This window comes from Meleagris gallopavo, chromosome 1 (assembly GCF_000146605.3).
Source record: "Meleagris gallopavo isolate NT-WF06-2002-E0010 breed Aviagen turkey brand Nicholas breeding stock chromosome 1, Turkey_5.1, whole genome shotgun sequence".
NCBI classification, from domain to species: domain Eukaryota; kingdom Metazoa; phylum Chordata; class Aves; order Galliformes; family Phasianidae; genus Meleagris; species Meleagris gallopavo.
In genome coordinates this window covers 73,954,537-73,980,023 of record NC_015011.2, presented here as the reverse complement: position 1 = coordinate 73,980,023, position 25,487 = coordinate 73,954,537, and the positions used below count along the sequence as shown (strand labels likewise).

Sequence of the window (25,487 nt, the reverse complement as noted above, 5' to 3'; positions counted from 1 at the left end):
GTTAATCAGTTCTTGTTGCTGTAAACATTTAATCAGGTGTCTTGGGGGTGATAGCATGCCTAAATACGAAAGGAAGGATTAAACTATAGTTCTGATTTAATTTGGCACACAAATTGATGTGTATCTTTCCCTAAATTTCTTTTTTTCCTTCAGTTTCTGTTAGTCTGTTTTAATATTTTACCTGTTGTCAATATTTAAATTCATATCTGCATGGAGTCAGTGTATTATGATCTGGAGACCGGTGTTTAGACTTGTTCCTTTTGTTCAAAGTGAGGTGGGATTTGACACAACTTCTTTTTCTTTTTTTCCATCAAGCCCTTATTTCTGTCCTCTTGAAAAATTGTTTTTGATTTGAGTTTAGTCCAAAAGGCAAGGAGGTTCACTTTACCTTTCTTCACCTCTCTAGATTTGCTCTGGAACTTTTATTTTGGCATACATCCAGTTACCTCAAGTAGGAAAGATCTCTGTGAAGGATACTCACAATAAGTTAATCTAATTTTTAATGCTGCTTACATTAACATTAAAGGGAGATGAATTTGACTAAGACCGAGCCCTTATGAAATCTTGTTGTAATCCGTTAATTTCTTGGCACAAAAGATGAGAGAGTTCAGAGTAAAATAGTTGCTCATGCAGTTGCATTGAAGTGCTGCCAAGTAACAGAGCAAATGTAATGGGAGAAGACAGTAATTTTAATTGTCTGCTAACATTGTTTTTCCTCTGCTTTCTTACCTGTCTCTGACATTTGGAGGGAAAGGAACCAAGGAAGACCCTGCTATTGGCCTGGTACAAAATATTAAGTCTATGGACCACTTTCGTTAACCCTTTCGTTAATTATGTTGTTTTATGCAAGTGTACACTTACAAATTAGCTTGGAAAAACAGACTGTTAGCCTTATGTTTGCTATGGATGAGCTGCAGAGCTACTTCTTTGTGTTTTTGTATTCTTCTTTGGGAGCATAGCTTTGCCTGGCAAGTGGTTGGACTGTGCAGTGTTTCCTGCCTTTCACTGTGTTTCTGACAGAGAGGAATCAGCTTCTGGACCTTCTGTGAAAGGAAGGGAGAGAGACAGGAGAGACTTTTTTTAGTCACATGTTCTGTCATGTCATATATTCCACACTGAAGGCTGCAGGGAGTCCCAACAATGGGTCCAGCTGAAAGATAATAGTCTTGACTTGCCAAGAACCGTTGCCTGCTTTTCTGCTGCGTATATTAAACTTGTAAAAACAACTGTAGGCAAGGAACGTGTGCTGTTGTACATTTGGGGATGAATAATGAGAGACTATGGTCTGTGAAAGGAACGAATTTCCTTTGGGCAGCTGGAAAAGGTGAAGAACATACTAGATGAGGCTAAGAAAAATAAATGTTGAAGCTTGCTTTTACTCTTCTGTAAATTGTCATTGCAGGTGATGCCACACAGTGGCTAGTGACTCAGTCTTAAGAGTATGGCATTGATCCTATGATTTTATAAGCTCTAGCAAGACCAAGCGCTGGGTCCCACATTTCAGTTACAAAAATGCAACCGATGCATCGATACAGGCTTTGGGCAGAGTGGCTGCATGTAGGAAAAGGATCTGGGGTTGATCTCTTTTTTTGCTGTGATATCTTAAAAGTGCTGCAGTTTCTGTCTTTGCTTGGTTTCCCCTATCATTTCCATTTTATGCTGTACAGAATAGTTATTAGTACACTCTCATGTAGTGAGGCTGATGTGACACAGACATTCATTTTTTGGTAATCCCCATAAGCAGGAAGCAGAAACTCTCTAAGCAAGTGCATTATTACTTACTGACCCTTGAGAGACAGCAAACAGCCGAAAACGAGAGAGAAGGAACAAGCGGGTGGTAGATTCAGTAGGTAGTACCTGGAGGGTATCCTCTGCTTCAATGTGCCCTTTTTCTCTCTTGCACACCACAACCTCTCTCCTGCTTTTATTCTCCCCAGGGTCTGCAGGGTTTTTTTTTTTCCCCCCTACTTTTATGCTGTACCTGTGTGGCCAGTGTGATACAGAGCCCAAGAGGAGCACCTTCTTGCAAAATGAGTCTTTGTGAAAACAAAATAAACTATCAGGGTCAGCTCTCTCTACAAAAAAGGATATTTGCAGCTACAGCCACAAGTATCAGTTTCCTTATAGGTGTCAGAATACTTTGTTCCATCCCAGGATCCTTCTTTAGTCAGGGGCTTTTAGGTCCCTGACACAGTATCTATATATGTAATCGTCAATTCTTTTTTTCCTTTTCTGTCTTAGTTTCTTTTTCAACCTATGAGTTCTAGTTTTTCCTCCTGATTCTCTCCTCCATCCCATTGTGTCAGGGTGTTTGGAACTGGGGATGAGACATCCACACAAAACACATGTTCACGCATGCAATCATCCAAAGCAAGCATTTAAGTGCTTTATTGCATACATACTGATCCACCAAGAGATCCCAGAAGTATGATTAGGCAGCACATCTTGGATTGGATTAGGTGCAGGATTGGTAGGCTCAGGATCTTGCAGGCATCCCCGCAGAGGCAGTGATGTCTTCTGCCTAAGTTTCCTCACCCTCCTGTCCTCCTTTGGATATCTTTATACCCTGAGCTGGGTCATGCACTCTACACATGGCTTATGCAGTAATGCATGGTGCAGCACAAGGGGGGCAACCAATCCACAGCTTATTGCTAGTGTCTCATTACTCTTATAAAAACACAACCTTGGCCACATAAGTTCCTTCAATGTTTCAGTGTGATTTCTGTGCATGTATGCTTTGTTTTCCATTTAGGTTTTTATCTTCAGTATGGTTACTGTGCTGCAGCCGTGCTTGTGACACTGAGCATTGTTTCAGTTCAGGCATGTAGGCCTGAAGGTTACCTTCAGGCGGTCAGACAACCCATACACATCCCTGGGAAGGGAGGGAGTGAGCAGATGACTGTGTGGTGCTTAGCTGCTTGTTAGGTTAAACCACAACAATCTAGCAGGTCAGAGCCTTTAAAAAAGAAGTCTCATGTGTTTGTTGTATGGTACCATGCCACCTAATAATCATCAGCATCCATTGCAAGCTATAGAGTCTGGATGATGTCATACAGTGTAGCAGCAGTCTAGTCTCAAATTCATGCATTGAGTCAAGATGTGACTGGAGGAAGCCATAGGAAGCAATGAGAGATGGGCTCTTCAGCCTGGAGAAGAGAAGGCTCTGAGTTGACCTGATAGTGGCCTTTCAATAACTAAAGGGGAGCTACAGGAAAGAAAGGGGCCAGACTCTTTGGCAGGGTTTGTGGTGATAGAACAAGGGGAAATGGTTTCAAGCACAAAGATGGTAGATTTAGGTTGGATATAAGGAAAAAGTCTTTAACAATGAGGGTGGGGATGCACTGGATCAGGTTTCCCAGAAATGTGGTTGATGTCATATCCATAGAAACTTTCAAGGCAAGGCTGGACCAGGCCCTGCGCAACCTGACTGAGCTGTGCATGTCTATGTTCAATGCAGGGGAGTTGGACTAGATGACCTTTAAAAGCTCCCTTCCAACTCTGAGGATTCTGTGATTCTATGAGGTGCAAGATAAAAATAGTTTGGTGGACTATAGCCTCTTACTGACATCATTCCTGGCACATTCTTATTTTAGTTTTGCTTAAGCACCCAATTATTCTCATATAATTCTTTGAACTGAAGATGGAGCTAATATCTTGTCAGGACATCTAACTGACGATATGGTCAGCATCTAAGAAGACTGATAGTATAGACTAAATACTATATGAAGTATAACCATCCTGGGAAGTTGAACAAGTTTTTTGAAAAACTTAAGGTTTTTTAAAATTAGATTAATACATTAATTGCAGTAGAAAGTGTTAGAACAGTGCTTAGATTTAATTTTTTGTCTCTACATGTGGGTTCTGTGAGCCTCCCTAAGTGGCCATGGGAGAGGAAGGGCAAAAAAGAGAGGATAAAGAGAGAAAAGAAAATAAGAAAATATCAGTTAACTTTTACAAGCACAACAAAAGTTAATTTGTGTTTTCACCCCCTTTTCTGTAGAATTGGCCACCTAGTTTAGAGTTAAGGTATGATACAGCTAAGGTTGTTGGGCATTCCATCAAATCTATGTAACCTGTTACTAGTCTGTCAGTTGGGCTACAAAAATAAAAATCTGCTATATTTATGCATCTTCATTTTTTATTTTTTAGCTAGAAGTAAGCTGAATGAATGATTGGTTCTGGAATTAGTAGGTACTTAAGACTTCTAATTATTTTTAGGGTTGTGGATAAGGCAGCTGGAGCTAGGAAATTTTATAATAGATGTAAACTGTAAATCCAGTGATGACTTTTTTCTTTTACTGGAATTGTTCAGTCACATCTGACCCCACAGCACTATACCTTGGCATCTTTTTGTAAACATGGATATATTAAAAGTACTCTAGCTGGCCTAATCATATGCAGTTTCCCAGGAACGCAGAGGTAGCCCCATTCTCAGTTGCTATCTTTAGTTAGAGTGTTTGAATGCATTTTTGCTTAGTTCTCCATCTACTTAGGTAAGAAAAAGTTTTTTAACAACAAGGGAAGTGAAGCACTGGAACAGGTTGCCCAGGGAGGTGGTGGTGCTCTGTCTCATGGGATACAAAAGGTCAGGCTGGGCAGGGCCCTGAGAAACTTGAGGTAGCTATAGATGTTCCTGTCCATTTCTGGGGAGTTGGACTAGATTACCTTTAAAGGTCCTTTCTGACTCAAACAATTCTATAATGTTATGATACATAGGTTACTCCAAAAGTAATGCCTCCTATTTATTTCCATGGAAACTGCACTGATACAAAGAACACAGTAACACTTTCAGAGAGCAAATTCCCGGCTACAAAATATTTTTCAACATAGTTACCACCATTAGCTATGCATTTTTGGCAGCAGTGAACAAAAGCCTGCATGCTGTGCTTATAAAAATCTGCATCAGGAGAAGTGCACCAGGAAATCATGTCTTTGCTTTAGAGATAGGAAAGATATTTTTAAATACCCTGTGCTACTTATTTTTAAGAGTATAAATCATCTTTCTCTGTTGTGATGGAACAGTTTAAAATTAAAGAATACTTTTGCTTCCTTGGTGGGATTAATTGAGGTTATTGAGGTTCTTCGGTTTTAAGCTCACAGAGAATACTTCAAAACAATGATCTGAAGTAGAAATATACTTGAAAAAACATATTTGAACTCATGCTATTGTAGGGCTGCATAAACTAAGCTTTTAAGAGATAGCTTTTAGTCTTTGAATGCAGTCATGAAAACTGATACAGCAGAAATGCTAAGTCACAGCCTGAAACAGTGACTGAGTACTTGGTGGGAATGCAGGGCCAACCCAGGGGAGTTGCAATGCACCTGAGTGACTGAAAAAGGTGCAACCAGGATCTACCGCCTTCCAGACCTCATTTAAGGTTGGCAGCAGAGGCGAGGGTATCTTTCTAGAGATCCCTGCATGCCAGAAGTCATGCAAAGGTAAGCAGTTTTTTTTTTTTCTCCTTTGTTTGTGTCTTATGTGTCCGTGGTTGCTGCATCTGGGCTTATTCTCATTTACTGTAGCCTAAGATTGTGCCACTCTGCAGTTATTACTGTACTTTCCATCACATTACAACATTATGACTGGCAAAAATCTTCTGAAATCTCAAGTAATACCTTCTGTTGATTTATTAAAACAAAATGTGTATTTGAACAAAAAATATAGGTTCTTGGTGCATGATGATTTGGACTTTGGTTGACAAAGAAATTCTGTATGCAACTCTTTGTGGGATTTTTTTCCTAATTATGGGGTCACTGTCAAAAATAAAGAGCATGTAGAAGAGTAGCTGATTCTCTGTAGATACATTTACTTTTGCTTTTCATTGATCTGTAGATGATTTACCTGGAGTATATGTAAACTGAACCTTAAGCATGCCTTGTGTTGTCCTTGTTCTTACCTATTACCTGCCTTCTGGCATTTCATTCTTTCATATACAACAGTCAGTTGTACGTGTACAGAACTGTGGCATGGAATCATAGAATCAATAAGCTTGAAAAAGACCTTTAAGATAATCCTTTCCAACTGTCCCCCTATCAACAATATTTCCTACTAAACCATATCCACCAGTACAACATCTAAACACTTCTTGAACACATTCTGATATGTACAGATTTAAATCCTCTGTGATCCCAACTTTACAAGGAGAAGAACAGAATTATTCTTGTGCTTGACATCTCTTATCTAACTAGGTAAATTCTAAGAATTTAAGAAGAATTACAGATAGAAGGTAAACTTCATAACTGTACAATTGATGAATATACCAATGTTACAGTATAACAGAGAGCTTGACTATGACATTATTATACCAAAGCAGGAAACAGAAATGATAGGTACACTCACCCATAACCTGGGCTTGCAAGGAAAACTCCAGTAGAGTGGATCTCTAGAAGAGAGCCTTCCCCACTGGCAGTCAGCTTTTAAATGGATCTAGGAGAGGTGGAGCCAGGCTCCACCCCTTTCTGCAGTACAGGTGAATTGCCTTCACCTGTACTCCCAGGGCTGACTCATTTGATTAATCAGAGGTTCAGGCCACGATTCAGCAGCCTCATACATAACTATATGACAAAGGAAAACAGCTTTGTGCAAATCTTGATGTTCTGTTTTGTGTAGGTAGAAAGCTAAGGAAAGTCAATAGGGAAAGTTCTGTTATTTATATTTCCTTATTAGAGATTCTAGATTGATATGCTTAGTTCTTTAAAGCCCTGCAATTAGTGACTCTTTAGTGTGCTCTTTAGTTTGAGCACTCATATAGATATCTACATGAGAAATGTTAAACGTGCAGCCATTCCTTTTATAAGCTTCCCAAAGGATAAGAAAATTCAAAATTTGCTATTTAAATTTAATTAGTCTTTGTACTTCCCACACCCTGTGATGGTGTGCTTCCTCTTTTGGCCAAACTAAACAATATGACTGAGTCAATCATCTTTCCCCATAAATAGTGAGCAGCTGAGAGCTGCTTGAGTTTTCTTGCACGATAGTTAGCTGTATGACAGGATCCCCTGTTGAGAAGGGAAACCATTCTGAGAGGTGCAGAGATCCCTTGTGCCTTAACATCAAGCTGCCTTGCAAATATAGGTACTTGGTAAGTGACTAATAGCTTTAAGATTCATAAGCTTTGCTAAGACTGTATCTTATATCTGCACATATAATCTCTCAGACAATAAGCCATTAAGTTTGGGAGCAGGACTGGATTTGGCTGTGCCTGAACAGCTTACCTCTGTGGTTCAAGAAGTTTAGAAAGCAAGGGGTTCTACTCTGAACCACTGTGTGGCTCAATGGTAGGGTCTCCTGGGTGAATGTGTTTAACCGTCTTCTGTGCAGTAAATAATCAAATGTACTTTGCTATCTTGAATCTTGTTAAGTCACTGTCTTATTTACAACTCAGCTTTGTTAAATCACTGTGTTATATCAATAAATATGTTACTGCTTCTTTCTTAAGAGTTTCTTAAGACTGGAGTGTATAGTTTCTGTCTGTGGCAGTCCACTGATGTGTTCCATTTCTTTTATTTCCTCAGTGCCTTTTCTAATTCTTGTGCTCTAAAGGAGACGTTCTGAGATTGAGGTTATCTCTGCTCATAATTATAGTAGAATCAAGTGCAAGTCAGAATTTCCGAACTTCCTTTAGAATTTATTCCAAAGACAAACTTAGAATTTCCTGGGAATTAGCTTTTACTTTGCATCATAATACAATTTGCAAAAGAAGTCTTTTGTTACCTGGAATTTAAGCTGTAATGACTTGTCTCCAAATAAGATAGGAAGGCTGTAAAAGCATGCAGGCTTTTCTGTTTCAGATATAAGTGTATGCAAAGTGCTAAGCAGATTAAAGCAATTTAGTGTTGCAGAATACAAGCTTGGTTAGATTATAGAGCAAATACAAGCATCAGGACTAGTTGGTGGGATGAAAAAACCTCAGGACAAGTTAATCAGATTTTAATAAAAAAAAAGAATTATTATTTTACTGGCTCTATGTAACCAGTATTTTGAAAATTTCCAATCTTGATAATTGCTACAAAAGCACTAGTAATCTTCAATCAATTGATTTGCGTATTCAGTTGTAATACTAATTAAGAATGCTTACTTTCTGTAAGATGGCAGAGTTATCCTCAGTATGTTTTGGAAAAGTTCACTGCTTTTCAGCAAATTCTGTTTCTAAACCATATGGAAATTCTCCTATAACAGGAATCTTTGTCCCACTTTTTTGTATTTTATACTTTTTGGGTATTAGTCTTAGCTTGAAAGGAAAGTTTTGTTTCGCTTTTTAGTATTTTCTCTGTTGTAAAGACCACTTATCAATTCTATCTGATTGATAATTTGTTATAAATTTAGTGTTTTGTCTACCAGAATACAATTATTGTGCAGTTTATATTATTAATTCCAGTTTTAGGTTGCTCTTCAGGTTTTGTATCATGTACATCCATGTATATGTTTATGATAGATATTAGAGAAATAGTACTTGTCTTAGTAGGTGATCCAGATGGGCAGCAGTATTATATCTGTTTCTGGTATTACATGAAAATATGTACAGACCTCTAAAATAACTAGATGGAGAAAAGAAGCTCAGAAATTAGCAAGAGTACTGGTTTTGGTAAAAATGGTAGGCTCTGGCTCAGTATTCTACTACACAGTATTCTGTGTAATTGTAGGGAAGAAAACAAGACCATTAAACAGTGGCAAAGCAGAAGATGTAGATGGTTTTCTGTGAAGTGAGTGAAATTTGCTGTCTTGAGTATTTGAAGTTCACATTTGAATTTAGTTACCGAGTTTTTAATTTGGATAATTTACTACGATAATTTCATGAAGATGAAACCTTTGGAGAATATGGTAGTGCAATAGTTACTGCCTTACTTCTGCCTATGCAGTATTAATACTATCATTTTTAATACTATAGAATAATTAGTAAGTAATGTCATCCCATGAAGAACCAGATGAGCCTAAAGATGAACCAGAGAACTGTAGCTGGTATTTCCAAGCTTTGGGAAAAATAGTAAATCACAATCCTGTAAATGCAGTAGTAGCATAGAGGAATACATTACAGTGTATTCATATATTGTATATCTTCGCAGATGTATAATAATAGTAAGTTGCCTGTTGGAGTTGCAGTTTAAATCATTTTTTTAAATAGATAAAACAGCAGCAAGTAGAACTTTGTTGATGTAATGACACTGTAATTTTTGCAGTCTCCTTGAAGTTAAGGGTGAGACTGGGGTTACCAGCACTGCTATACTGTTTAAATTGAAGTGTAGAGAAATAACATCAAGACTTTGTTGTCCTTTTGGTGGCAGTATTGGCTAAAGTCATGCTTTGTGGATGGTATTGTACTTGCCCATTCATTCTATTGCAGTCCTTAGAGCTCTAGGCTTTCTTTAAGCTTCTTTCATTTGCTTGTTTCTGTAAGTACTCTTAAAGGGTATTGTTTGCAAAGGCTGTAGCTTGAAGACTGTTAGTATGTGATAGGTATCTGCTATGTAGAATATAGTTCTAAGTTGAGATCCTTGAGGTGGTAATAGAGACTGTATCTGTTCAGACTGTATTACATAATGTGGCTTGGTTAAGTTCCTTTCATTCTGCAACTTGCGCAGCATCTTGATCCTGTGTTTAAAAGCAGGATAGACTTTGCTCGTTTACAAAAAAAATGTGGGGAAAAAAAGAGAAATGTTTACATTGTGACATCCATTATGTGCTTTGTAAACGAGTTTCAGTTCAATAACAAACCTGAACTGGACTTGTGGTCAATGGAGATGAAAAAATGCAGAGTCACTGTATGAAAGTGGTGAAAATCTGTAGTGAAAATAAACAGACTCCAGCAATCAACTGGGAACACTGTTGTAGCACGCTGGTTTTAAACTTAACTATTTCTTTTGCTTCTGTAAATCCTGTAATCCTTTCCTTTGGCAAAAAAAAATAAATCCAATTTTCATAATTACACTGTGGCTGGTTTGTCAGCAGGTACTGAACTTGTACATATCTGTTTTTATTGGCTCATAATTTCTGTCAGCATCAAAGGTGCTTCTGTAGCTTCTTGCTTGCTGCAGCTGGAACAGAAAATTGCCAAGATGTTCTTGAAAGGAGGAAAAAAAAGCAGCAAAAATGTGGTATTTGAAAAGCCAAGAAGGAAAAAGCACTTAAATACTTTTTCCCCTCCCACCCCCCATTTTCAACTCTTTTTGCTTACCTTCATAGAATTTAAGTTAGAGTACAATGGTTTAGGTTGGAATAGACTTTAGAGATTATCAAGTTTCAACCTCTCTGTGTTGGGCAGTGTTGCCATCCACTAAATCAGGCACTCATCCAGTCAGGCCTTGAATACCTCCAGAGATGGGGCATCCAAACTTCCCTGGGCTACTTGTTCCAGTGCTTTACCACGCTCTGAGTGGAAAAAAAACTTCCACCTAACATTCTAATCTGAGTCTCCCCTCTTTTAGTTTAAAATCAATCTACCTTGTCCTATCACTTTCAGACTGTATAAAAAGTCAGTATCTTTCCTCATTAAAAGCTCTTTTTAAGCACCGGAAGGCACAATGCGGTCTCCCTAGAGCCTTCTCTTTACTAGGCTGAACAAGCCCAGCTCCCTCAGCCTCTCTTTGTAGGAGAGGTGTTCCAGCCCTCCATCATAGTCTGACCACCGTTGTTGAAGATAATATATTTTGAAAACTTTTTTTTTTTTTTTTTTTTTTTTTTTTTTTTGTTGTTAACAGCAAGAAATGAGCCAAGGAAAATTTCCCACCTTTATTGGATGTGACAGGGAATGTTGCCACTGAGGATGAGAAAAAGGCTGAGGTTCTCAATACCTTCTTTACTTCTGTCTTTAATAGTCAGGCCAGTTATTCTCAGTGTTCTCAGCCCCCTGAGCTGGAAGACTGGGATGAGGAGCAGAATAAGCCCTCCATAATTCAAGAGGAAACAGTGACCTGTAACTGCACCTGAGCTGTCACAAGTCTGTGGGGCAGAATGGGATTCACTCAACGTTACTGAGGAAGCTGGTGGAGGTGATTGCTAGGCTGCTTTCCATCATTTATCAGTTCCCTGGCCCATTGGGAAGGCCCATTGGAAGACAACTAGAGACTTGCTAATGTTACACCCATCTACAACAAAGGTTAGAAGGAGGATCTGGGGAACTTCAGACCTGTCAGCCTGACCTCAGCATTGGGGAAGGCCTTGGAGCAGCTCATCTTGGGTGCAGTCATGTGGCATGTGCATGTGCTGCTTTAGCCAGCCTGGGTTCGTGAAAGGCAGGTTCTTCTATGACCAGGGAAAGGGTGTGGGTGCAATCTGTGTGGATTTTAGTAAAGCTTTTGACTCTGTCTCCCACAGTATTCTCCTGGAGAAGCTGTCAGCCCATGGCTTGGATATGTCATCTTTGCGGGGTGAAAAAGAAGGAAATGCACAAGCAGTGGAAACAAGGACAGGTACCATGGGAAATCTTAAGACACTAGGTTGTGTAGGGGTGGGGTCAGGAAAGCTAAGGCACAGCTTGAACTAAACTTGGCTAGGGATGCCAGAAAGAACAAGAAAAGCTTCTACAGATACCTCAACCAGAAAAAGAAAGTCCAGGAGAGCGTACCAGTGAGTGACACAGGTATGCTGGTGACAACAGACAAGGAGAAAGTAGAGGTACTTAAAATTTTTTTTTGCCTTGATCTTCCCTGGTAACTGCTTGCTATACAGCCCTCAAACATTTCATTTAGTAGGAAGGGATTGGGGAAGCAATGTAAGTGAAGATCAGCTTCATGACCACCTGAGGAACGTCAACATCCACAAATATGTGGGTCCCAGTGAGATGCATCTCTGAGTCCTAAGGGAACTGACTGATGTAGTCACCAAGCCACTCTATGATATTTGAAAAGTCATGGCAGTCAGGTGAAGTCCCTGATGACTGGGAAAAAAAGGATAATATTACACCCATTTTTAAGAGGAGTAAAAAGGATGACCCTGGGAACTACCAACCTAACAATCTCAATTCTGTGCCTGGGAAGATCATGGAGCAGATCCTCCTGGAGCCTATGTTATGGCACATGTATGGCAGGGAAGTGATAACGGAGAACCAAGGGCAAATCCTGTTTGACCAACCTAGAGGCCTTCTTTGATGGTGTAACTGCATCAATGGACAAGGAAGTAGCCACTGATGTCATCTATCTTAAGTAAGGCCTTTGACATAATCACAGAATTGTAGGGGTTGGAATGGACCTCTAGAGATTGAGTTCAACCCCTTGCAAAGCTGGCTCCGTACAGCAGGTTTTACAGATAGGTGTCTAGATGGGTCTTGAATATTTCCAGAGAAGGAGAATCCACAGCTTCCCTGGGCAGCCTTTTCCAGTGCTCTGTCACCCTTTGCATATTGATGTGGAACTTCCTATGTTCCACTTCATAGCCGCTTCTCCTTGTCCTGTCCCCACAGACCACTGAAAAGAGGTTGGCCATGTCCTTTTGACTCCCACATTCAAGAAATTCATACACATTAATCAGATCCCCTCTGAGTCTTCTTTTCTCAAGGCTGAACAGACCCAGGTCACCCAGCTTTTCTCAAAGGGGAGATGTTCCAGGCCTGTAATCATTTTTGTGCTCTTCTGCTGGACTCTCTCCAGGAGATCCCTGTCTTTTTCATACAGAGGAGCCCAGAACTGGATACAGTACTCCAGGTGAGGCCTGATCAAGGCAGAATAGAGGGGGAGGATCATCTCCCTTGACCTGCTCACTACGCTTCTTTTAATGCACCCCAGAATGCCATTGACCTTCTTGGCCACGAGGGCACACTGCTGGCTCATGGCCATCCTGTTGTCCACCAGGACCCCAAGGTCCTTCCCTGCAAAGCTGCTCTCTAGCAGCTCATCCCCCAGTCTATACCAATACTTGCAGTTATACCTTCTAAGGTGTAAAACTACACTTGCTTTTGTTAAACCTCATCTGGTTTCTTGCTATCTTCTCCAATCTGTCTTGCTGAATGGTGGCAGAGCCTTCAAGTGTGTCAGCCACTCCTCCCAGCTCTATATCCCTGGCGTACTTGCTGAGGGTGGATGCTATTCCCTCATCAAGGTCATCAATGGAGATAATGAACAAGACCGGACCCAGCACCGACCTCTGGTGAACACTCCTAGTTGCAGGTCTTCAAACAGATTCTGCACTGTCAGTCACCACCCTCTGAGCTCTGCCAGTCAGCCAGTTCTCAACCCACCTCACTGTCCATTCATCTATCCGACATTTTTTCAGCTTTGTTATAAGGATATCGTGGGAGACATTATCAAAAGCCTTGCTGAAGTCAGGTCAGGGTAGATGACATCCACTGCTCTCCACCCATCTACCCAGCTGGTGATGCCACATAGAAGGCTTGGCAAGATTGGTTGAGCATAATTTTCCCTTGGTGAATCCATGCTGACTATTCCTGATGACTTTGTTCTCTTCTAATTACTTAAAGATGGCATCTAGAACAAGCTATTCCACTGCCTTTCCAGGGACAGAGGTGAGACTGAATGGCCTATAGTTTCTCAAATCTTCCTTCTTGAAGACCAGAATGAGATTGACTATCCTCCTGTCTTCCAGCAACTCACCTGTTCTCCAAGACTTGTCAAAGATGATAGAGAGTAGTTTGGCAATCATATCTGCTATTTCCCTCAGCACATGTGAATGCGTCCCATCAGGGCCTATGGATTTGTGCACATTGATCCCACATAGACACTCCTGGACCACACACTGCTCAGCTAGAGGGAAGCTCTCCATTTCTGAGGCTTTCTCTCTACTGTCCAGGAGTCCCAAGGTAGAATCTTTTAAGTGAAGACTGAAGCAAAGAAGGTGTTCAGCATCTCCACCTTCTTAGCATTCCCTATTACCAGGACATCCCTGTTGTTCAGCAGGGGACCCACATTGTCCCTACTCTTCCTCTTACTGTTAACATACTTAAACCTCTTCTTATTATCCTTGATTTTCTTTACTAGCTTCAGCTCTAGTTGAGCCTTCCTTGTTGCTACCCTGCAGGCCCTGACAACACTCCTATACTCCTCCCAGGAGGACAGGCCCTTTTTCCACATTTCATAGACCTTTTTCCCTTTGATCTTACCTATGAGCTCCTTGCTCATCCACGCAGGTCTCCTGCCTCCATCCCCTGATATCCTACTTTTAGGGATGCGCTGATCATGAGCTTGGAAATGCAGTTGAAATGTTGCCATGCTCTCATGGGTCCCCTTATCTTTTAGCACTCTAGCCCATGTGGAATCTCCAAGTAGGTCCCAGCAGAAGTTAAAGTTGGCTCTCCAAAAGTCTGGGATAGCAATCCTGCTTTTTTTGCCTTAGTTTTTCCACTCAAGATCTTGAACTTCACCATTTCATGATTGCTACATCCCAAGCTGCCCCCAAACTTCATGTCCCTAACAAGTCCATCCCTGTTCATAAGAACAAGGCCCAGAAGCAACCCCTGCCTTGTTGGCTCCTCCACCACCTGCTTGAGAAAATTATCTTCAATGCATTGTGGGAACCATTTGGACCACGCATCCCTGGCCATGTTGCTTACTCAGCAGATATCTGGATGATTCATTTTACTGAATGTAGTGTACTACTTTTTTTTTGTCTGCATCATCAATTTATGTTCAACAATTCCATGTTACTGGTATCAGTGAAGCAGTATACACTGGGATGTGTTTTATCAGTTGGCTTCATCTCTGTCTTACTACAGAGTAGTATCATTTACTGTTGTATCACTACATCAGTAGTACCATTTGAGGTAGGAAGTCAGAGGGGCTGAGATGAAGTATTGCGGTAGTCTTCTTATTTAATCCAATACCCAGAAATGCCAGAAATGAGTATGCCATCAGATACATTCTGCACACAGTGGTCCTGACCGTATAGGACCTGGCTGATTGCCAGCAAGGATTTCAGAGTGTGCCTGTGGTGGTTATGAGGGTCAAGTTTCTGATATCTCACTTCATGGACACGTGGTAACAGCTGTTCATTTCTATCCTGCTGCCGAACAGGAATGGGATTCATTTTTCGATTCTGATTCATACTCGTGCTAGAGTGTATTTCTGATCACCTTTCAAATGGTATTCAATTCACTTTCAGTTGGGTGTCTTGAAAGTATCTCCTATATCAGAAGACACCAGGAGCTTTCAGTGAAGGAATAGACAGAATAATGGTCAGTAGTTTTTGAAGGTTTTGTCAAGGAGTCTGGGCTGAGGAGGAGTCTCTTGGCAATATTAGGCATCAGTGACCCAGTGCAAAAGGATATTTTTAGGGAAATAGGAAGTTCAGCTCTGGGTGCTTTAAGCCACTTCTTAGTATTGGTCCAGTAGTTTTATCTGTCTCTGCTTCAGTATTGTAATCAACTTGTTGTAAGACAAATTGAACTTGACAAAATGAAATTCACTGTCATACAACCAATTTATATGGATGATATTTTCTATTATAACTTGGTGTAGCAAGTATGCAGCAAAAAGACAATAAATACAAAGGAGTAAAAAGTATTAAGTTCAACATTTTATGCCTTTGTTTCTTATAATTACATCATTGTGTTTAACAGCTTTTGTTCATACCAGTAAGATGCTGACTTGTGAGAATTCTTGTAAGACTTACTCTTTATTTTCCCCTCATCCAAAACTTGTAATAAGCTGCTGATTCGTAAGGGGCTGTCTCAGTTTGTCTTGTGTTTTTTCTCTGTTCTATCATTTTCCTTCCTGAGGTCCTCAGCCCAGTCTAGTTACTGTCAAGTGCAGCAGCTGCTGCCTCTGCTTTGCTTAAATCCATAATAATCTCTGTGTGTCTGTCTGGTCAAGTGAATTCACCTCTAACATCCAGCAGAGACATACCATTCCCACAGTGCATCTTGGTTTTATTTCCTGTTATCTAGTAACACGTTAGTGTACAGTCTGCATTAAAGAGAACAAAAGCTGTCCCACAAAATAAGGAAAAACAAAAAAGTACTGAATAAAACTGTTTTTTATGAACAAGTGTCTCATTTAAAGCATTATTTTTGAGATCCATAGACTGAGGATGGGGGGGATTGGTGGTTGGAAAATCATACTGTACATCTTCATGTTATGTTGAACTCATTCTAGTTAAGATCAGCTCTTTTTCCCTACAACTTATTGTTTGATCTGGAGCATGCAAGTAGAGCAACACAAAGGGATGTTGTGTCTGTTCATGTAGCATAAAAATAAGATGATAGAGCATAGTCTGAAAATATGATTACAAAGAAGTGCTGACTAAAAAAAAACAAACACAGAAGATAAGTGATAAGTGATGATTAAAACAAAAAACATCAAGCATAATTCCTCAAATAACGGTCCTTTCAGAACAAAGAACAAATATAATTGCTGGGATGTTTACACTGATATTTCAGTAGCTGAATTTTTTTTCTTCAACTACAAGCACGCAGGGGAAGAATTAATTAAATAGACAGTAACTGTAAAATCACAAAATAATTACCAGTAATGTGTTTAAGAATCACCTTTGGTAAGCTTACTTTCTTTGCTCTTTTTTGTGCAGTGTAGAACTTATATAATAAACATAACGTGTCAGTAAGATATGGGGGAAAACCATGTGAAGGATGCTTTTAAAGGTGTTTGTTTCTTTTATGTATCTTATTTACTTAGTTTGTTCATTCCTATACATTAGAAACTCACCTGCACCAGCAATGTGATGAAAGGAAGATTCGTGGTAGTATGAAGTAAGGGAACTGGAGACAGAAAATAAGAGGGAAAGGGATGCATTAAAGCTTAGTTCCTCTCTGCCACTCATTTTGTTGTAAAGCTGTTAAACATTCTTCAGGCTTATTTTTCATGACTCTTTAGAAACTCTACAACCTTGCTAGTATAATTTCACAAAATATCTGCAATTCCAAAAATTACAGTACATCTGTAAAATTGCCAGATGGTAGTAATGCTGCATGTTTGCATCTAAAGAAAACTGTGGTCATTCCTTGGCACTATCACACTTGTGTTTGCACACTTAATTTTATGGTAGTAACCATGTATTGACTCATCTGTCTTCCAACTCTTCCTAGTTTCCTGCCCCTCACAGGCACGCTGTACAGTGCATGTATTTGGATTTCTTTCTGATGCTTTTTGTGTGGTTTTTCTCTGCATTTCACATGTCCCATATTCCTATGCAGTAGGCCCCTGCCATATTTGGTAAGATGACTCTGAGAGCTTTCCCACTTGCCTTGTCTGATGGGTGTCACGCTTGGTCCATAGAGCTGGTTGAGGCATACCTGGGGAACTGTTTTCTGAATACTGTTGGGATCCTCCTTGCCGTTGTGCCTCTGTGCATGCATGCATGTATGTGCATGTAGATGAAAGAGAGGTTGACTAAGTTACTTTCATGGTCTTGGTATTCCCTTAAATTGGTTGATCAGAAAACTTAAACTCAGGGGTGTTAGAAAGCAGATGTTCTTTATTCTTGGCACCAGATGCACGAGGGGATCCTTCCAAATCAAATTGCACGTTCTTTGCACAAAAGATCTTCAGCTTATACACGTTACACGTGTTGCATATAAAGAGTTTTCCCATACAGTCCACATATATTCAGTACTTCCCCCAGAACCATTAACATTAGATTTTGCCTCTGCTTGATTGCACAATACTTGCTTTCACAACTAGCTGATTCAAAGCAGAACTTTCGCTTATCTGCTCAATGTGAAGACTTGAGGGAACCCCTTTATCTGCCCAATACAGACTGTTCAGCGTATCATCCTTATCTACTTCCTATTTTCAAGCTATAGGGTTACCCATCAACAGACAATAGCAAGCTTAATAATATCATTACAACCAGCCTGGTTCTGTGACTAATGGGGTGGGGGGACCCATGGGCCCATACCCAGGGGAAGGGGGAAAAGGGGAAAGGATAAGGAGATGGGCCTAAAACCAAACAGCAGCAACGATCCGAGGAAGAAAGCTAATTTACTAACTAAGATATTGGAATGCAAAGCAACAAAATATAATACAGTATAAATGTAATTGAAGCCAATAAATCAAATAAATGAGAGAGTGTGCAAAAACCGAGAGCTTTACTCTAATGCTGAAGACGAAATGGCTAGGGAGCACACACGCTATAGAGACGAACAGAAAGGGGAAAAGGGGACATCTTGTGACCTGCAGTTTTATCTTTCCCTCTGAATGGAAAATGGAAACAGAACAGTGAACGGACTTTTGGGATATGTAGTTCTCTTATGAGAGAGGTATACCTGGAACTACTGATGGTCCATGGAGCTGGAACATTAACTTTTTAACATCCAGTGCTCTATGTGATGCTGTGGTGTGGAATACTGATACCAAACATCATAAAACCAGGACAAACTTCTATCACTGGAAGTAACAGAAAAAAGGTCTAACTGAGGTTTCCTTACCTGACATTATCTCTGTGCTTCTTCATGAGTGTGGAGAAGAGCTTTTTACCAAATGACCAGTCACCATCTGCAGTAAAGGTCAGTAAATAGACTCCAGCTTTTGGGTACCAATTAATCCTCTACAAAATTGAAAAAATCATTTTTCTCCTCATTTCTCTTTTGTATGACTCTTATTCAAGAATTCTCAAGTATTGGATTGCTGCAAAACTTCTTTGTATAGGATGGGATTAGTGATTGATGTGTGGTTGTATTTCTAGTCATTTTGCTTTTTTTTTTTTTAATATGAAGTAGTTTTCTGTAGTGAATTTAAGTGTTTAGACAAAGAAGATTCGTCATGTGATGAATGATAACCTGACTGAGTTGATAAGAACAATTCTAGGTAATTTATGCACTCCTACTTTCTTTCCTATAACTGGAAATATATAGTAGGGATAAAAATGGTTTGGGATCTCCAAAGATATCTCTTGTCTTGTGCTGATCCAGCTGCTAGCTTTGCTCCAGTCCTCTAGTATCCCCATTCTCTGTTCCTTTTCCCTTTTCTTTTTTCTTTTTTTTTTTTCCACCCTCTAGTCTACTACAGCTGTCGGAATTTCATCATTGTCTCAATTTCCTATTAACATCACAGACCCTTCAGTTTCAAGGGGGATGTCAGCTGTGTGCCTTGCATATGTACTATTGTTAGGCGATCTGTATCTGAAATATATATTTCAGTGTTGAAAAGCTGTATTCCTTGGTAAGAGGCACACTTAAGATTGAGAAACATTGAATAGTGAGAAATGCCTACTTGTCAGAAAGTTTTTAAACTTTGTTGGTATGATCTGCTTTTTGAACTCCTTTGTATTTTGTCTTGTCAGTATTCAATTTAACAATGGATGACAGTATATTTATTCCTTTTGGCAGTCTTAGTGCCACGTAATTAATGTATACTTTCCTTAACACTGGTCTTACTTTTTGGTTAGTGTATAATACTTGTGCAGAGAGAGTGTTTGCAACGTAAATCACAAACCCTAGGACAACGACTGTATATTTAATTTATAAACTGCTGGGAGACAGAATAGGCTTTTCAGTCGTGATAAACAGGAGTCATGTTGATATGTACCCTGTATGTGTGTATCTGTGTACCAAAAGAAATGGTGTGAACATGGATGAATAAAAAGTCATGGAAAACATATAATTTCTGATGCAGAGCTTCTGCTCTTTTTACATGCGTGAGCATTGCAGATGTGTCCAGTATTACATGTCATTGTTTGTTGACTCATTTGAGCAATGGATGCATATTGTTAATTCTATTGTGCAAACATGGCCTTACTTTGTGCCATCAAAGACAGTTTAAAGTAAAATATGCTCACTGGACTTTCTGTTCTTCTCTGTCAGGAAGTGGCAAGGGTATTTGCGAAACTCTTGGACAATTCTGGATATTTTTCTCTCTTCTAATGCAGTTATTTCATTAAATCCTTTTCTGAGAATAGAGAATACAGGTCCTTTTGCAGTTTTAGTTTTTTGTACAGTGCATGGTTTTAGGATGCTTTCCTGAGGACAGGGGTTGCAAAGCTGAAGATTTGATGGAGTGTAATGCTTGACATTGGTGTTTATCTGCTGTGATAGTATATCATGCTGACAATGAACACAAAACCAGCCAAGGGATGGGTGGTGAATGTTTGAGATGATGTGACTAAAGCATTATTTTGAAAAAGGAGATCCTGTTTAGAATAAGCAGAAAAGAAATTTCTCTGCAAATGACTGTTCAGTTTTATCTATGAGGACTTAATCTCTGAATGATTGCTGCTTCTCTGCTGTGAGCAGAATACAGCAGTTACTCAAAAACTCCTCAGCATCACTAAAATAATTTTCTATGTTGTATCTTGCTACTGCTCTTCTCTTTAGGATGCCATAATTTTGTCTATCATAGAATCATTTGAGTTGTAGGGGACCTTTAAAGGTAATCTAGTGCAATGAACAGGGACATCTGTGGCTAGATAATGTTCCTCAGAGCCTGGTCCAGCCTGACCCTGAATGTCTCCAAGGCATGGGGCGTCCACCACATCTCTGGGCAATCTGTTCCAGAGCTTCGTTACCTTTTTGTAAAAAAAATATTTTCCTTATATCCAATCTAAATCTCCCCTCTTTTACTTTGAAAAAGTAGCCAAGGTACTTCTGCTTTTTGTTTTGAACATTCAAGGAGACAAACATACATTGTCTACCCATATACTTATGAAAACGTAGATTAAAAGTTTATAGAAGATTGTACGTAGAGAGATTTGAACCTTTGGGGATACTACAGAGATGCTCTGTAAGAAGCACAACTGGTCTCTGTTACCCATTTTTCTGAAGAGATTTTAATGAAGTGAATGCAATGTGGTGTCATCCCTTCTATAGGTTTAGTTACTGTAGTGGTAACAGCTAGTGGTCATTGGTTGCAAAATCCATGGATATATTGTCTTGAAAGAAGGTCCCCTAAGTGTGAGTTGTTTGCTAGCAGAGCTGGTACATAATGACTTCTCATATCTAGTAGTAATCCTGAGTGTGACATGCTGAAAAAGATAAAGTGATAGTTGCAAATACAGTTTCACTAAGTTCTCACTTACTTTGGTTGCTCAGAATGAAAGCAGGGTCTTAATGTGTGACCTAGGCAGAAAGCGATGAATCTATTGCACAAAACCTGAGAGTGTTTCTCCACATCGAGGCTCTTGAAATTCCCCAGTGATGAGGACTAGAACACTAGTACTTCAGTTAGGCTGCTCTGTACTGCAGAATGTTTGCTGATATGAAGGCAGAAATGAATACATTTGGTGCTCATCTTTGATTTTGTAAGTTGAAGATACCCTTGGTTGAAATCTTCATGAGATTTTAAGAAGCTTTGAGGATTGCAGATGGTGTGTCTCAGACTGTGAATCAGCACATTTTGAGTGAAGAGGAATGCAATGGTATTGTGACAATCTTGGATGGATCTTTCTGTTCCTTATTCTTACTAATCAGAAGAGATTTGCTTTCTTAATCTGCCTGTGACTTTTTGGCCTTGTGATTTTGATGTATTCCATTCAGGACAGAATGCTCAGCTTCTCTCCACTTCATGTTGAATACCAATAGTTGAAAGCTTTATCTAGTATGGTTAATATTCTCATTAAGCAATGGTGAAATTGCATTTTTATTTTTGTTTCTTGACCTAGCGGTTGTAATTACTTAAATGTACTTTAAACAATGTGTTTAAACTCTGCAAGCACTGGTTTGAAAAAAGGTGTTGAAAACAGACTGCCAGCTTGTTCTGGGGCTGTGGAACACTTATGTGGTTTGTTCTGTGAACGAAGGTTTTTGTGTGGACTTATCTTTCTACAAGTTTCATCAAATCCTATCTACTTTCTTCTGCAAATAAATACTGCCTACTAATCTAAAAATATGTTCCTTCAACTTAATTATTTATAAATATAAAACCTTTTTTTTGGCTTAAACATGTGCAAGTCATTGACAGAAGTTCATAGTAGCTTATAATGTGCTGTGTCTGGCACTGTTCTTTGAAGAACCAGTGGTACTCTGGAAAATCAGCTATGCATTGTGATGTTCCCAATAGACATCTTAAGAGAATAAAAGAAAATAACGTCTTAACTATGCACCATGGTACTAGGTGCACTAGACTTTAATGTACTTCTCATTCTTAAGCTGAGTAATTGAATTCTTAGTTATTTGCAGGATATGAAATGATTCATCTGCAGAATCTGTGCCTTCATATGTGGCATTAGTAACTAGTTATAATTTAAATATTTAGACTGTTGCCAAAGCATTCTAAACAATTGCTTCATAAACAATTTGAATAAGTGTTTTGAATTCTTTTAAAATTCTGTGTTCTCACTTATTTTCCATGTTGTGTCCTTAACTTCAGCTCTGTTAAAATACTAACGGTAGTGTCATCCAAAGTTGGGAAATAACTCTTAGCTCCCATGTAGTGTTAGAAAGCGGGCATTCTTTATTCATAATAACACTGGTGATGGATATCCTGGACCAAGCCAAGTGCACCAGCCCGAAGTCCGATACATCATTTATACATTTAGAATATACATATGCAACACAACATATTCGTTACTTTTCTCGGAACTCAGTGAATGTATGTTAATTTCACTTGAGTGTGTGCAAAACAGCCCTCTGGTGGTCATCATTGGTCCCAAGACTCCTGTTCTTCATCATTCTTTGTGTTCCTCCTCTTGACTGTCAGATGACCCTTTTTTATTTTCTCACCAAGTTGTCTGTTTTTCATAGTTAGTTCTGCAAGGATAAGCAGTTCTTCTGTCAGTTAGCCCCTCTCTGTCTCATTCCATTCTTCTTTAGTTAAAGTATGACCACCAAAGTCAGCGTGACTCTCAAAGATTAAGACCTGTTCATTTTTAGTTTCCTAAAGCTTACATTAGCCTAACCATTATTATCGGCCTTTAAATTTTAACTTTTACTATTTGTGACTTCTATCTACGAGATAATTAATTTTATTGATATCAGTAGAAATGCTCACTCCGTCTGCAGCACCATTTCGAAGGAAAGAAAAGCAAGGAAAGACAGATTTTGTCCATGTCATTCATTTATAAATAAGTCCTTCATTTATAAATAAGCAGAATAATAAGGCCATTGTCATTGTCTTCCTTCCCTCTCCCTCCCCCCCACTAAACAGTTATAGACTTCACATAAGAATAAAATCCCTTTAGCTGGGTACCTTTTTACAAGAAGTCTGTATTATATTACATGCTTCTAGCTGCTGGCTCAAATTTCTGAAGTAGGAGAAGCAGGATTTTTCTGATTACAAGCTAAAGTTTGAATTTCCAGCCCCACTGCACTCCAAACCTGCTGGCTACACCAGGCTTGGGGGGTTGTTAATGTTCAAGCTACGTTCTTACCATTCTTTTCTCACAGGAAAATATCTGTAAGTGACCATCTAAAATTCCTTTCTCTGCTGGATTTCCTGTCACCCTCAGGAACTTTTGTGTCTTCTTTATTTTGAATGTTATTGTACCTGTTAAAAATAACCAGCCTGGGGAATGGTGATAGATTAGTGCCATTTGGGTAAAGGAACATCTGTTGAAGTTTATAATTCCTACTTCATTTTAAAAGTGCATAGTGTTGCTTTATTTTTTGTGTTCAGTAAGTACTTTATTTCTAGTTTTTATTCATAAAACAGAATTATTGCAGCAGTAGCTTTTTTTGTTGTTTAATTCATGTGTCATTAGTTCCATTAAGGCTTGGTTCTTGATCTTACAAATATTTTATTCCTAAAGTTTTCACCCATAAAGCTTGGTGTCAACAATTGTTACATTCTGGTGTATTTTGGGGGGGGCGGGAGGTAAGGGAAGGGGGAAGAAAAAAGTCCAGCTTAAGTAGGGAAAAAAAAGCAAGGGTATAAGCAAGTTGTCATCTTGATTGAATTCAAAATTTTCTTCAACTCCAAGGAGGAGACTCCACAGCCTCTCTACGCAACCTGTGCTAGTGCTTAGTCACCTGTATAGTAAATGAAGAAGGTGATAGAATCATTAAGGTTGGAAAAAACCTCTAAGATCATCTAGTCCAGCTGTCATCTACCATCATTAGTGTCCACTAAACCATTGCCAGAATGCTGGCAATGCAGTACTGTTTAAGAAAATGAGTGACTGAATGTTAAGACTGTTGTTTGAAATAAAATAATGCTACTATATTTAGAAGAGAGAAAAAAAAGACAAACCCTGCACAAGAAGTTGACATGCTGCCAAATGATATATCATAACGCTGAAATTGAAACTGACTGTATTAATGAAAAATTAATTGTCTTGTTTTTACCTCTTTTTATTAACATGCCCTCACATTATAGAAAAAATCTTTGCAACTGTTGATATTTGGTGAGATCTCTGTTGCTTTTGACTTTTCTCATTGACAGTATAAAGCTGTGGGGAGTAGTCTGATCTGAACTGACAGACTGTGAAACCTGCTGTCATTACGTGTACTGAGTGTAAATGTATTCTTTCTTGGAGGAGGAAAAAATCATCAAAAAAATCCTGATGCAGTGGCACTCTGAAATACTGAAGCATTAGGCCTTGTGTATATGCATAGTATCATGTGTGGTATGCCTGATGGTTAGTGCTTTGGTGCGAGTACTCACCCACACCATTAACTTAGAACCCAAGACTGCTTTTCTGCATTGTTTCTGTAAATCAGCTTCCTTCATAGCATCTGTAGGACCTCTGCAAGGTCACAGATTTGTGCTGAAGGAATCCAGACTGTTTTCACTTAGGCATGTCGTTTGCAAGACCTCTAGAGAAGGAAGAGTTCAGGGAAGCACTAACAGGCTATAGGCACAGAAGAGGTCAATTCTGTCATCCTCACTCTTGAAAACGGTTAGGTTAGGTTTACCAGCAAAGTTATTACACTTAGCTTTATCTGACAATCTAGATGAAAAACATTATTAAGCTATGAAAAAGTCTTAAAGAAACAGCAACAAAATACAAGCTATGTCTGCTATAAAGAACTGCCTGAAAAGACAGTCTGGATAACCTCTTTTAAGCTATGTACCAAGCATGTGTCAAATTGAGAAGTACCATCCAACACTAATGAGTCCTTTCCTTATGCAGTATTGTGTCTTGTTAGGCTGTAATCAGCATTGGTTATCTATTAGTAGCCTACAACTATGTGGCATTCATGTGAGGAAGCAGTGCAGTTGAGAAAAAGGAGAGAGTCTGGGAGGAGAATGCCTGATTTGGTTTTGATACAAGTTGCAGCTTGATAAGACCCTTAATAGATAACCTTGTGGTTTGTTTAGATGATGGGAAGTGTCTGTGTTTTTGTATTGAATAGCTAAGGGAGATTTCCCAAATTTTGTATAGATAAGGAAGGTTCCATGAGTCTTTGTATGGAAGACCTCTGGGAAGACCTCAAAACGTATATATAAACTGCAGACCTTTTTGTTCAAGATGAGCATGACAGGAGGAAAGTATCTCCCATGCATCCGGCATATTTAAGAATGCCTACTTACTGACACTCCAACTTGAGCCTCAGAGAGTTTCTTGATTGGCTGCTTTATGTAAATGTTGTAGACATTTTTTGCTGCTACTCCTTGACTCCTTGTGCAACCCTTGTAAGAGCCCTTAGTGTGACTACAATGTTACTGAGAGTTTACCTTCAGTTGTTTGTTACTCATCATCAACAGGGAAAGAGAAA

At 39.2% G+C, this 25,487-nt stretch overlaps 1 protein-coding gene across 2 annotated transcripts in view; it reads left to right on the top strand.

The window, feature by feature from the left end:
• The window catches only part of TSPAN9 (tetraspanin 9), a 162,176-nt gene that overhangs the window by 33,628 nt on the left and 103,061 nt on the right, over positions 1-25,487 (top strand). Inside the window, exon 1 of one of the 2 annotated variants that reach the window (XM_010717122.3) lies at positions 11,315-11,406. The exons of the other annotated variant lie outside the window; for it this stretch is intronic. Within the exon in view, the coding sequence (XP_010715424.1) occupies positions 11,349-11,406 (58 nt within the window). The 5' untranslated portion in view covers positions 11,315-11,348. Of the gene's footprint in view, positions 1-11,314; positions 11,407-25,487 lie in introns of those variants that run through there. 2 annotated transcript variants of the gene reach the window in all.